The 15088-nt window shown below is 45.4% G+C and overlaps 1 protein-coding gene across 1 annotated transcript in view; it reads right to left on the minus strand.

Annotated features, from left to right (window-relative positions):
• Positions 1-6664: 6664 nt before the first annotated feature.
• ATMIN (ATM interactor) overlaps positions 6665-15088 on the minus strand; it is a 28995-nt gene continuing 20571 nt past the window's right edge. Inside the window, exon 4 of the mRNA XM_088458401.1 lies at positions 6665-9469. Coding sequence (XP_088314527.1) covers positions 7705-9469 — 1765 coding nt within the window. The 3' untranslated portion in view covers positions 6665-7704. The remainder of the gene's footprint in view (positions 9470-15088) is intronic.

Consider the following 15088-nt stretch of genomic DNA (forward strand, 5'->3'; position numbering starts at 1 on the left):
GGCTGTCTGTTGGCATTTCCGATCAGATTGGGGAATCGGCGGATTGCCCAAAAGATGTATTGGTGCCTTTTAGAGGACAGTTCTCTATGCTAAGGGTGGACAAAATGTATCATGTGCAACCATTGACCTCAATAGAAATGGCTCCCAAAATGGACCATAGTATTTTTCTAGCAGACACACCAGCTATGTGGCTCCTGGGATGTGTCCAGCCTTATCTGCACTATGTACAAATACTGGAATAACAACATTTAAATATACCTTTAAAAAAAGTACTTTTAATTATAGTTTCCAGCTATAGACACTGCAGTATTTCAATAAACCTGAAGCCTTAAGGGAGGTTTGATCACAAATGTCCTTTTGACAACTTATGTGTTTGATGATTTCTCGCTGGAGGATCGGTAGTAATTTAAAGATTAAGGGGTCTATTTACTAAGCAGTGTTAATAGACAGAGTGAAAAGTAATAAGGTGCCAGCCAATCAGCTCCCAACTGTCATTTTTCAAACACAGCCTGTGCGATGACAGTTGGGAGCGGATTGGCTGGCACCATAACACTTTTCACTCTGTCTCCTAACACTGCTTAGTAACTAGACCCCTAAGTTAGTTAATTCACATGTGTATAATAGATTCTGAAAAGATGGACAATTGTGGGTGGAACCACAAATATCAAGAAACTTGTGCAGGATAAATCCTCATTCTAGGAGTGGCCCTAGGGGAATGTACTCTATTCAAAGCCTGCTATGGGTTTGGTAAAATGCATATACAGATCTAGATTAAATCTCTGCATCATAATGTGCGGTTGTAATAAATTCATATATTAAAAATTGTCAAATAGTGTGCTGGGATAGTTTGGTTTCCCAGTGACATGAACTGAATAGACATGTACTGTATAACAAAAACAGACAAATCTCAGGTGCACAACTACAAATTATTAATATATAAATGCAATAAAATGTTGTGCCTGCAATTAGTCTCATCAGGTAGCACCTCCCAGTGTGTGTGTGTGTGTGTGTGTGTGTGTGTATGTATATATACATATATATATATTTATTAGGGGTGTGCACCGGCCACTTTTCGTGTTTTGGATCTTCGTGTTTTGGATCTGGATTATTCCTTTAAACAACAAACAAACCACCCCCCCCCCCCCCCCCCCCCCCAAAAAAAAAAAAAAGAACAACCAGCCCCGGGAATTAGTGACCCAGTGCTGGGTGTGCTTAAATACAGGGGACAAAACGTAAGGGTTCCCTGTACTTAAGCACAACCAGCACCGGGCTAGTCAAACCAGCGCTGGTTGCCAAAATACGGGGGACAAACGACATTCTGCGCAACCAGCTCTGGGCTCTGATCCGGTCCTGGAAATACAGGGGAAAAAAAATTAGTAGGGTTCCCCTGTATGTTCCAGGACCAGCACTGAACTTTTTCTAGCGGGGGGCTGATGCCACAGCCAGGGGAGCCCTTTCACCGGGCCCCCCAGCCGCAGCATCAACCCTGACCACTAGTCAGCCCAGGCCGGGGATCCCTGGAGACCCCCCCCCAATAAAGGGGCCACACCCTCTCCAGGGCACCCCAAGGGTAAAGTATCCATAGGGGACCTGTGAAAAAAAAAAAAAAAAAACACTCACCATCTCCTATGCGAGGTTCTGTCCTCTTCGTTCCAAAGTAGGCATCCCCCGAACTTGGCAAAAAAAACAAACGAAAACCCGCTCCACGAACTTAGTACCGTTCTATAGAACGGTACTTCCCGAATGAGAGCTTAGAGGCAGGGTATCACCATGGAAACCCCGCTGCTAAGTGTTCAATGGTTGAGAGAGGTAATCTCCCGTCTCTCAGCCAATGAACGGCTCCCTCCATTGTAATCAATGGTGGGAGCCGCAGGGTTATTAAAGTTTACCCTGCGGTTCCCACCATTGACTACAATGGAGGGAGCCGTTCATTGGCTGAGAGACGGGAGATGACCTCTCTCAACCAATGAAACACTTAGCAGCGGGGTTTCCATGGCGATACCCCGCCTCTAAGCTCTCATTCGGGAAGTACCGAGTTCGTGGAGCGGGTTTTCATTTTTTTGGGGTGGGGGGGGGGGGGGCGGGCGTGGGTTTGGTCGGGCACGCCATTTTTTTATTACATGGGTTTTTTCCTTTTTTTTTTTACCACAGCAGCACAGGTCTCATGGACCCGTCAGTGCTCTGTGTCAATGACACAGATGCAAGTAGCACGGATCTCCTGGTCCGTGCGTGCATCTGTGTCATTGAAATACACAGCAGCAGACGGGTCTCACTGACCCGTCTGTGCTCTGTGTCCCTGTCAATCACACAGATGCATGTAGCATGGATCTCCTGGGTCCGTGCTACATGCAAATGAGCACCATAATGCTGATTGGCTGAGAGCCATGACAGACGGCTCTGTCAGCCAATCAGCACTTTGCCCATTAAAGGTAAAGGCATTTTTTTTAAATGGCAGCTCGCGGCAAAATCTCGAGATCCAACAGCAGATCGCGAGGTTTTGCCTCGGGAGAGGGATCCGGGGCAGACAGGGACATCCGAGCTTTGGCTCGGATCGCCCCGGATCCCCGAAGTTCAGGTGGGTTCGGTTCTCAGGGAACCGAACCCGCTCATCCCTAATTATTATTTTATATATATATATATAAATTTTTTCAGAGTGTGCAGTCCAGAAATCTTTCCCATGTACTGTATAACAGCAGCTGGATACAGAAAAAGGACAGGATGTGAAAAGTAAAATATTTACATTTTGTATAATCTTATTTATCCCAAAAACAAGACCCATGTTCTAGAAATGATGGGTTGTTGCAGGTTTCAGCATGAAAAGCTTTAGTATCAAGGGTAGAAAATTTGGGGGAGGGTGATGCAGCTTGTGCGCTCCCCTCTGCTCTTTTGAGCATTGGCAGGGGCCTGCACAGTAACTATCTGTGTTGGCTTCACTGCACTTGCGGTCAATTTGCTAGATTACATGCAGTGTTGGGCTTACCTCCGTTGCAATGTGTGTGTTAACTACAACCTCCCCCCCCCCCCCGGGGGCCCGTAGCTGCTGCATTTCTTTAACATTGGTTATTCCTAGCTAGTGGGGGAACAAGCTATTTTTCTGCACTTATCCAATAACCTATAGAAAGTACCAACAGATCAATTGGTGTAATTATATTTCTATGCAATTGACAGCAGCCTTTATATAGGTGGGAAGATTGCTGGATTCCCATCAACTGAAAAGCACACAACCAAAAAATATATATAACAGGCGCTAGTCAATATAAAAATGTATTAAAATACACCAAAATAAACAGGAAAAAAAAAAATATATAAAAATAAATATTTAATATGTATATAAATAAACAGGAAAAACAATATAAACAGTAAAAATCACTATACGTATGGCTAACACAATTAATACACACTATCCAATAGAATGAATATTATATCTATCTAAAAATACACATCTGCCTAAGACTAAACAGTCATCCTACTTATACACTTCATTCTTAGCGGCGTTTAATAGCTATTCAGATGTCAGCCTAGATTTTGAGAGTATTGTCATATGTACTGTCCAGAAAAAATGAATGTATATATGTGAAAGAACACAGAAAAAGGGATAACTGAAGATGTTCTTTGTTAGGACATCTAATTTGCATATGCCATAATTAGGAATCCAGATCATACAAATAAATTCAACCCCATTAGTGTTGGGGATAACAGTTCATCGCCATTTGCTATACATATATTTCTGCATGCATGCTTTTTTTATTTACTTATTCCGAAAAGTTAACAACAAATTTTTTTGGCATAGCTAATATACACCGTTAAGAATCAAGTGTATAAGTAGGATGACATATATATATATATATATATATATATATATAAAATTTCTATTGGATAGTGTGTATTAATTGTGTTAGCCATACTCCTGGTGATTTTTTTTTTTACTGTTTATATTGTTTTTCCTGTTTATTTATATACATATTAATATATTGAATAAAAATATATATATATATTTTTTTATTCTCTTTTTTCCTGTTTTATTTTGGTGTATTTTTAATAAATTTTTATATTGACTAGCGCCTGTTATATATATATATTTTTTGGTTGTGTGTGTTTTTCTGCACTGCCCAGGAACCTGAAAGTTTTCCCCCTGGTTACTTCTGCCCCACTGCTGCCATCTGTTAGTCTTATTTTCTCCATCTCATCCCCTCTTGTGTATACTCTTCCAAGGAATACACTGAATATAAGGTGGGAGATACACAAGGAAAAGTCCATTTGTTGGTGTTTTAAAATGCTTTTACCTGAATCAGTGTATTAACAGATTTACTAGAAGTATATTTAGGAGTGTGCAACTGCCACACCTGTACCCACTGTGTCAGATCTGCACATACAGTACCAACATTTTATACCACTCTTGTCCAAGTTGAGGGTTATTATAGAAGATGGCACTGGGGGATTAATTGCTTCTATTAGATCAACACTAATCTTATTAGTTGCTATGGCTACTGCATTTTGTTTTGTTCCGTCTGTAAATTACCCTTAAACTCTCATCAGGAAGAATATTCTTTATACAATGATAGAAACACCTTTATGGACGCTAGGAAAGTTTGGAACATGAATTACAAATATACATCTCTCTTACATCTTCAGTGCTAAATGAGTGGGACAAGTCTTAAACATGTACTTTAAACGTGCTAAGGACAAGTCCCACTCATCTCAGGCACTGCAGGAGTTGACATGGAGGGAAAACGTGCCTAAAAAGGCCCTTCAAGTGCTGGTAACTGCTACTGGAAATTAGGGGGGGGGTGGCTCATCATGACTGAGGTGCAATAATGTAATTTAGCCCCAAACCCTCACAGCAAAAGAGAAAAAAAAAAAAAACTACACTTGAGCCGAATTGTAAAAGTGCTGGGGAATGGGCAGAGCACAATGGAGTCCCCCTATATCAAATGACATGCCCTTTTACTTTGTATTGTCTGGTGATCACCCAATAACGGAGGCCTTACATGGGGTAAGCTCATTCCCAGCTCTTCCCCCATCTGGATTTAGTTTACTTACAATTTAAAAAAAAAAAAAAAAAACCTTCTGAAACAGAAAAAAAACAAAAAAGGAATCATTTGTGCAGTTCTGCATACATTACTGATATTTATTATTATGGAATTATGCCTCAGCAGTGAAATGGTGAAGATCTGAGATATACAGTCAGGTGCATAAATATTGGGACATTGACAGAATATTCATATTTTGGCCTCTATTTACCACCACAATGGCTTTGAAATGTAACAAACAAGATGTGCTTTAAATGCAGACTTTCAGATTTAATTTGAGGGTAATTACATCCAAATCAGGTGAACGGTGTAGGAATCACAACGGTTTCTATATGTGCCTCCCACTTTTTAAAGGGACCAAAAGTAATGGGACTATCAACTCAAAAGCTATTTCATGGACAGGTGTGGGCTATTCAACTGTTTGGAACATTCTTAAAAAGAAAGAACGCATCGGAGAGCTCAGCAACAACAAAAGACCCGGAAGACCACGGAAAACAACTGTGGTGGATGACAGAAGAATTATTTCCCTGGTGAAGAAAAACCCCTTCACAACAGTTGGCCAAATCAAGAACACTCTCCAGGAGGTAGGTGTATATGTGTCAAAGTCAACAATGAAGAGAAGACTTCACAAGATTGAATATAGTGGGTTCACCACAAGATGTAAACCAATGGTGAGCCACAAAAACAGGAAGACCAGATTAGAGTTTGCCAAACAACATCTAAACAAGCCATTACAGTTCTGGAACAACATCCTATGGACAGATGAGACAAAGATCAACTTGTACCACAGTGATGGGAAGAGAAGAGTATGGAGAAGGAAAGGAACTGCTCATGATCCAAAACATACCACCTCATCAGTGAAGCATGGTGGTGGTAGTGTCATGGCGTGGGCATGTATGGCTGCCAATGGAACTGGTTCCCTTGTATTTATTGATGTGACTGCTGACAAAAGCAGCAGAATGAATTCTGAAGTGTTTCGGGCAATATTATATGCTCATATTCAGTCAAATGCTTCAGAACTCATTGGACGGCGCTTCACAGTGCAGATGGACAATGACGTGAAGCATACTGCAAAAGCAACCAAAGAGTTTTTAAGGCTAAAAAGTGGAATGTTATGCAATGGCCAAGTCAATCCCCTGACCTGAATCCGATTGAGCATGTATTTCACTTGATGAAGACAAAACTGAAGGGAAAATTCCCCAAGAACAAGCAGGAACTGAAGACATTTCCAGTAGAGGCCTGGCAGAGCATCACCAGGGATGAAACCCAGCATCTGGTGATGTCTATGCGTTCCAGACATCAGGCAGTAATTGCCTGCAAAGGATTTGCAACAAAGTACTAAAAAGTGAAAGTTAGATTTAGGATTGTTTAGTTTGTCCCATTACTTTTGGCCCCTTAAAAAGTGGGAGGCACATATACAAACCGTTGTAATTCCTACACCGTTCACCTGATTTGGATGTAATTACCCTCAAATTAAATCTGAAAGTCTGCAAGTAAAGCACATCTTGTTTGTTTCATTTCAAAGCCATTGTGGTGGTGATGAATAGAGGCCAAAATATGAAAATTCTGTCAATGTCCCAATATTTATGCACCTGACTGTACATGTATATTCCAAAATATTACCTCTGAAAAGATTACACTTTTTTTTAATTTATTTATTTCAGTAGAACCAGACAGGAATAAATGTGACAGCACCTTGTGTGACAGGTATCTGAGGAAAACAGCAAAAACAAGTGGAACAACTTCCATGCAGTTAGATAAGGATGGTTTGCTTTCATCTAGTTACCAATGATACAAGCTCAAATTACAAAAGTAAATGTATCAAAATACAATTGATGCTTAAAGTAAATTTAAAGAGAAAGGCATCGCAGTAAATGTACTTAATGAAAATCACTTATTCAGATGTGCCTCATCATTAACTTCTAGTGAATGGATCAGGGGGCACGTCGGGGGAGGTCGCTAGTGAATGGGTCAGGGGGCACGTCAGAGAGGTCGCTAGTGAATGAGTCAGGGGGCACGTCAGGGGAGGTCGCTAGTGAATGAGTCAGGGGGCACATTAGGGGAGGTCGCTAGTGAATGGGTCAGGGGGCACGTCAGGGATGTCACCAGCTTCTAGTGAATGGGTAGGGTGTCAGTCAGGGATGTATAGTGGATAAAGGTGTGTGATCATGAACGGCAATTCCACCCACAAAACTTTTCACCCACCATCTGTGTGTCTGCCATGGATATATTTTAAGCCAAACCTCTTTGGTTTATATTTCTTCAAACCAGGTGGGACATATTGTAACAGTACTTAGCACTCTCCCATGTCTAAAGGTATACATTAGTGTAACCAGTTAAAACACTCTTTATAATCACAGTATAAATAATACACAATGGAAAAATCAAATAAATAAAGTGCTTTTCTAGTTGTTATAGCCAATATACAAAATAGACCATACAGCAAGACATGCATTACAGAATTAACTTAAAATAGGTTTGTAAAGCTCATTAGGCTGTGGCAATGTGTCTATGCCATACTCAGGAAGGCTGCCAACACATTTCATAAAGGCTACAGACGTTGCACGGTTTGTTCTTGCCAAATACATTAAGACATGCAGGGACAAACCAATAAATAGAAGGGGAAAAGGTGATCATTCACTGCCATCGATGATTGGATTTGGAGGGGCCTGGGTCAGTGGCCAGGTTTTTCAGTGGAGAACAAAGAGAATCTCTCCTTGCAAGTCTGGGTTTCCACCGAGCTGAACTGAGACTCCATTGTATTCCAGGCCAGGTCTGCAAGTAGGAAGTCATCCATTGCAGTCTGCGTCTCGTTGCTTGTAAGGAATAAGCTTCCGAGTGTTTCAAAGCAGCTGTCTGTGGTCTGCGTCTCAGCACTGTTCTGTTGTACATGACTGTCCAGCGGAGGGCAGGGCATATTTCTGCTGACTGTGTCACCATTTGCTTGGCCCTCTGCGTCAGAGGAGTCTGTGCTAATGGAGAAGCTAGACTGTTTCAGGATATTACCAAGACGCAAGTGAGCGTTATTGTCCAGGAAGAAATTCAGGTCCGTCTGGGTCTGAGTATCAAACATTTCCATGCCCAGGAGGTTGGAGTTTCCCTTATTCGAGAACGACTGCGTCAAGTCATCAGAAAACAAGAAATCTGTTTGGGTTTCGATATCCAAGTATTCGGAATTAAGGTTCCCCAGTACGCTCTGTTCCGTTTGAGTCTGGATATTTGACGCAGAGAAGAACTCTTCGATATCAAAATCTATGCTGGGGTTGGGGTTACAATTGGCCGACAGTTGGGCATCTCCCCCCGACAACAGGCCGCGGTTATCCATGGACTGCCCAGATATATTATCCGAAAGGATCTTTTCTAGGTCGCTCAAAAGCTCCATTGTCTGAGTCTGGTTATCAGTCATGTTTTGCGATGGGAATGGCCCACTCTGTGTATTAAAATTCATGAAAGTAGACTTCATTTCCTCCTCCCTGATTTCCTTGATGTCGTCATTGTCCAGAAGGTTCTGACCTAAGTTTCCAGAAATATAACTGTTTTCAGTCTGACTGGTTTGTGTAGATACAGTGTAAAGCGAACTGGGGCCACCAAAGAGATCATCACACATGACAGACTGGTCCACCAGCAAGGGGTTGTCTCTTGGAAAAGAGATAGTGTTAGTTTGAGTTTCCCGAGAAACTCCACAAGGGCCGTCCAAGACCTCCGACAGACATGCACTCTTCTGTAGTGTTTGCGTCTCAACACTGATAGGCAGTGACATCTGCGCACTGAATGACAAGTCTGTCTGGGAACAAGAGGATACACAAGAGTCGCTGGGAATCCAGGGGTTGCTTGGTAATACATTAGATGCAAAGTAAGATAAGTCTGTCTGAACATCAGATGTGATTCTGGTCTTAGACGAGCCGCTCGCTTCCATGTTTGTGTCTGCAGGCTGCAGATTCTCCATATTGACTTGCACATAAGAGTTTATAGATCCCAGTGAACTGTACCCTCCATTCCTAGCCTGAGAGAGGTTATTATTAGGTACGGTAGTCTCTGCATCCACACTTGGGAGAACTGTCCCATTATAATGTTGAACAATTTGTAACGTACTCATGACGTCTCCTCGGTTATTGACTGCCATGACCATAGGTTTCATTGGACATTCGGAAGAAACTAGGACAGGCAGGTGAGCCAGCTGCATTACCGGCAGCTTAATTAAAGTTAGCTTAGGCTTTGGTAACAAGGGTTTTTGAGCTTGATATGGTTGCAGGGGAGCGCTTTCTGTAACATAGGAATTGATGTACATTTCACTTGCAGGTAGTGCCTTCAGCTCTGCCATCTGCTGGTCAGGCGTGGTAGCTGCTGCAGACAGGCTGTGCGTCAATGCCCTCTCTTCGCAAACTGCCTTTTGGATTTGCTTTGAAGCTTCAATTTTTCGTTTCTTTACAGGTGGGTCTCTGCAAGGAAAGGAGATATTACTTCCAAGTCTTGTCACTCAAAATTAAATCAGCCATAGCAGTAATGTAGTGACTTTATTTTGAATAGCAAGTACCTTTTCAGACATACATGCAAGCAGGGTTGCACAAAATTGGATTTAAAAAAAAAAAAAAAAAAAGAAGAAGAGGATTTGATTTAAATAATAATAGATATGGTAAGAACTTACCCTTTTTATCTCTATTTCTATGAAGTCCATAGGGTTCCACAGGATACCTTGGGGTATAGGCGATGGCGGCAGACATCCAGGCACCACAGAGTTAAATTTTCAGCCTCCCAGGATGCACTGGGGTCCCTCTCCTATATCCCGCCCCCGAGCCTCAGGCCACTCAGTTTCGTAACAAGCCATAGGCCGGAGCAGGAGCAAAAAAAGAGAGAGAAGACAGTCTGGAACACACAAGAATCACATTCTCACCAGAAGGAGACGGAAAAACCGGTCAAAGCCCATCTGCAGTACAGGTGCGACAGGGCGGGAGTCCTGTGGAACCCTATGGACTTCGTAGAAATAGAGATAACAAGGGTAAGTTCTTACCATATCTCATATTTTCTACTTCAGGGTCCATAGGGTATCCACAGGATACCTTGGGGATGTCCCAAAGCAGTATCCTTTAAGGGTGGGGACGCTCTGTGCTGTAAGGAGAATCCGCCGCCGAAAGGAAGCATCCTGAGAGGCGAAGGTATCAAAAGCATAATACCTTACAAAAATATGGACAGATGACCACGTGGCTGCCAATCACCGCTGAGGCGCCACGTCGAGCTTCCCACGAGGGACCCACAGACCTAGTGGAAGAGCTTTAATAGAGGATGGAACAGGAAGACCTGTGAATCCATCCTGCCAAAGTTAGCGTAGTGGCAGGCCAACCCTTTTTATGGAAACCAGAAAGGACAAAACCGAGAGTCTGATTTCCTAAATGGACTGGTACGGTCAACTTAAATTCTTAGCACCCGTACCACAGCCAAATAGGCCTCACCAGCAGACAGGACTGGGGAAGTAAAGGCCGGTACTATAATTTCCTCATTGATGTGGAAACTAGACACCCCCGTAGGTAAAAAACCAGGGCAAGTGCGAAGCACTGCCCTGTTCCTAGGAAAGATGAGAAAAAGGGAGGTCTACATGACAGAGCCTCCCATTCTGAGATCCTACTGGCCAAATTAAGAGCCAGAAAGAATACAGTCCTAGCCGTAAGCCATTTGAAATCCACTGAGCCCAGCAGATCAGATGGCGGTCCTCAGAGAGCCCTAAGGACCACAGCCAAATCCCAAGGAGCCACAGGTGGAACAAAGGGATGCTGACTTACACCCTGCACAAAAGTGCAGACATCAGGAAGAGTAGCAATCCTACACTGAAACCATACTAACAGGGCAGAAACCTGCACCTCAGGTAAGCAAGGAGAAGACCGTAATCTAAGCCCACCTGTAGGAAAGCCAACCTCTGGATACCCGGAATACCCGAGGAGCCTAGCCCCCAGGCGACACAACTGAAAGAAAGTATACCATACCCAATGGTAAATTCTTGCAGATAAAAGCATGGACAGAGCCCCTGTTAACTATAGAGCTGGAAAAACTCCTAGACCTTAAGAGGGCAGTCTCCACCGCCACACTGTCAAGGACAGACAACCCAGGTCTGGGTATCAGCCAGGATCCCGAGACAACAAGTCCAGGCGTAGAGGCAACAGCTTCGGAGTGTTAACTGAGAGGCTCCGAAGATCTGAGTAATAGTGCCATCTGGCCCACGCTGGAGCTATCAGCAGGAGCGTGCCTCCTTCTTACTATTACTGGAGGAAGAAGGGATAATGGAGGGACGAGGTACACCACTTTGAAGGTCCACTGGACCTACCTACGTCTATCAGAAGAGTCTCATCTCTGAAAGGCTCCACTTGTTCACCAGAAGATTGAACACCTCCTAATAAAGAGGACATTTCCCTGAATGCACGTCTTGGCGGCTGAGAAAGCCTGCTTTCCATCTGAGGATTCCTGAATGAACACTGCCGATGACGGCAGGGATATAGCCTTCCACCCAAGCCAGAATTCGGGACACCACTGTTAGTGTCGCCTGACTTCGGGAACCTCCTAGGTGGTTTACATAAGCCATCATGATGGCGTTGTCAGACTGTACCTGCACGGTATTTTCGTGGAGGACCTATCCTGAATGCTGGAGAGCCTTGAATACTGCTCAGAGTTCTCAGATGTTTATGGGAAGCGCAAAAACTACTGGTGTCCACCTGCCCTGGAACAAGTGTGGACCCGTCACTGCTTCCCAGCCACGGATACTGGCGTCCGTCGTCAGAAGGACCCTGTCCGCAATCTCAAAGGGGGTGCCCCTTGTTTAGGTGAGCTTTCCGCAGCCACCAGGCCAGAGAGCGACAAACCTCCGGGGAAAGCCTATTGACTTTATCCGATGGGGCAACCCATCCCATCCGGAGAGGATCAAGTTTTTCAGAGGTTTAGAGTGAAGCTGGGTACTCTCCATCATGTCGAACAGCGACACCCTGGAACCCAGAAACCACATTGCCAAGTGAATAGACACTCGGCGACTCTGCAGGCAACTGCGTACCTTTGCCTGTAATGCAGAGATCTTTTCCTCAATCACAAAGATCCTCCGATGTTGGGATATGGATCATCCTCTGTGAAGAATCAGAGAGGACCATTTCCAGTTTATCAGTCAGCCCTAACGTAGCAACACAGATATTGTCCGTTGCATATGGCACTGAAGTATCTCTGGGGACCGTGGTAACAACAGGAGGTCGCCCGGATAGGGTAACAAGCGGACCCCCTGCATCCGCAGGTGGGCTGCCATAACTGCCATGACCCTGGTAAACCGTGAGGCGCGGAGGCCAGACCAAGGGGCAATGCCAGAAACTGGAAATGCTTATCGACCACTGCAAACCTGAGGAAAACACTGGTGTGCTAAGAAAAGAGGGATATTCAGGTAGTCACCCTGAATACATCCAACGACACCACAAATTTCCCAGGCTCCATTGAATGATGGAATGCAGGGTCCCCCTCCCGAACCGAGGAACCCTTAAGAATTTGTTGAAGGATTCGAGGTTGAGAATGTCCTGGTAAGACCCATTGGGTGTCTGTACCAGAAAGAGGATGGAGTAATACCTTGTTCCCCTTTGGGGCAACGGAATAGGTACTATAACTCCTGCCTGGAGTGTAACACCCTCAAAAATTACAGGGCCTTGTCCTGAATTGACAGAAGACCTGTAACGAAAAACCGTCTAGGAGGCTTTTACCGGGAGGAGAGGACATACCTTCAAGAAAATACTTCTCTTACCCCAGTGTCCGTGGTGGTCAGACACCAGCACTGGGCGAACTGGAGAAGCCGGCCTGCAACTCTGGGGTCTCCCGAGAGGAGGCCCGTTCCGTGAGGCTGAAGGCTTATAGTCCAACTTGGGAGTAGGACGTCTTGTACTCCAAGCCTGTTCTTATGGCTGAGCAGATTTCCTGGCTACTGACTGTCTTGGAAAGCTGTATTTTAGACTTACCCTGGCCTCACAGGGCCGAAAAGACAAAGCCCCAGACCCTGATGGGACTGTAGCCGATGGCAGACACGCAGACGTAGCTGCTGCCTGCGGGGCCACAATTGCGTCCAGACGAGGGCCAAACAGGACTTGTCCCGTAAAAGGCAAAGCATTTCAAATGGAATCTGCGTCCGCTTTCCAAGAGCGCAACCACAGGGAGCGGCAAGCCGCTACTGCTGCCGAGGAGATTCTGGAAAGGAGTAGGCTATATGTAAGACCGTCTCATTATGAACGTGGCAAAGTCTCTGAGAATTTGCCACTATCCACCTGCTCTGCTGGAGAGTCAGTGTGCAGAGATCCAGTTACCTACTCAGCGCTCCATGGCTCTGTCCCCCCAGCACACGGCCATAGCCAGCCTGGAAGCCCCTCCAGCAAGGGAATATTGGAGTTTAGATATATTTGCACCTTGCAATCTGGAACCTCCTTCAAAGAGGACCTGGAGGGCATGGGCAACGTAGCACTCCTCACTAGACGTGTAACATGAGAATCTACCTGTAAAGGTAACTCCCATTCGGAAATGTAATTATCCGCAAAAGGGGTATGCATAAAGTCAACCGTTTTTGAGGCTGGAACCGCTTACCTGGATTTTCCACGCCTCCTCTAAATGATCCACCTGACCAGATAGAGGAATTGCAGTGGCAACACCCTTATCCTTAAAGAAGGCATATTTGGATTTAGCCACGGGGGATATGTAATAACCAAAGCCGCACGGACTGCCTGTAGAAGGCCAGGTATATAGACTTTAGACCCAGACTACGCCTCCTTTGCACTAAGGGGCTCGTGTCTGAAAAAGTCAATAATGTCACCGTCATCAGATGTCATGCCTTTACCCGTCTGAGACCCGAAAGGCCGTTTAGAAGGCCAAAATGGTGACTCCCCCTGTAAAACGTCCATCAGGTGCTATACCATTTGGACAATAAATTCACCCACACAGGCTCCTGCGAGACCTGGGGGGGCGAAAAACAGGATACACTGGGGTACCATCAACTGTCCAGGGACCCCTGCATGTGATGAGACCACCACAGGCTGCGATAACCCCTATGGGGAAACGCAGGGGGCGTTGCCCACAAAGGCTGTAAGCATCTTAGCCAGCCGAGGGCGATCCCCTTTTTTGTGCAAGCACAGTGACAGAAATGGGGCGTGATATATAATACAACATGCCCTCCATAAACCCTCAGCGTCTACATATCCCTCCGCTAACTGCACATGATATCAGTACATTTTAGCTGGAATAGGATATCCTCGTTCACTTTCACACATGCGGAATGTGAACGGAGCGTATGTGACCTCCCACACAGAAAAACCACGTTTACTGTGAGGTAATAAACACCCTGCAACACCGCACCGCAAGGGCTGTAGCAGAAGAACAGGGATAGGAAAAAGGCTGACAGTCAGAAATGAAAGTACAGGCAAACAGCGCTAGCATCTAAGTCACATACAATGCACAGATAACATCCTGCATTACAAGCACTGCGATCAACTACACAGACCAGAGCCTGGTAGGAAACAGTGCTGCATACACTGACCTTACACCGGAGGAGAGGTATGCGGGGGACCCGGACCGCAATGGCACCTGTAACAGCTTCCAGCAACGTTTGCCATCCCCAGCACATGTAGTGAGAAAATGGCCACCGAGGAGCAGAGAGGAGGCGGGCCCGGGGGAGAAGCGCTGACACTGCCCGCTCAGACCGCTGTGGAATGGCACTGTGCAGCGGGGGAGACGCCGGCTGTGAGACAGGGAAGGCGTTCTCCCCTGGTCTGCTATTAACCCCTGGGACGCCGCGCTGTACCTCACATGCTGCGGCCCGCTGTCCCTGGTGGTCTAGTGGAAGGCGCAGGATCAGTACCTGGCCCCACGCACAGCCGGTCCCCAGGGAGCCCCCTGCCTGGGGACCAAACAGGACTGTGTTACCGGCGGGTGCCCACCGCGGGACCCCGCCGCTTACCTTGTTCCCCGTGCATCCGGCCACAGTCCAGGTAGCCGGGATCACCGCTAGCTGTGACCCCAGCTACCAGCATCCCCGGATCGGTACTGGGGTGTAGGAGTGACAGCAT

The sequence above is a fragment of the Taudactylus pleione genome, unplaced genomic scaffold (assembly GCF_031769625.1).
Source record: "Taudactylus pleione unplaced genomic scaffold, aTauple2 ptg000828l, whole genome shotgun sequence".
Lineage (NCBI taxonomy): Eukaryota > Metazoa > Chordata > Amphibia > Anura > Myobatrachidae > Taudactylus > Taudactylus pleione.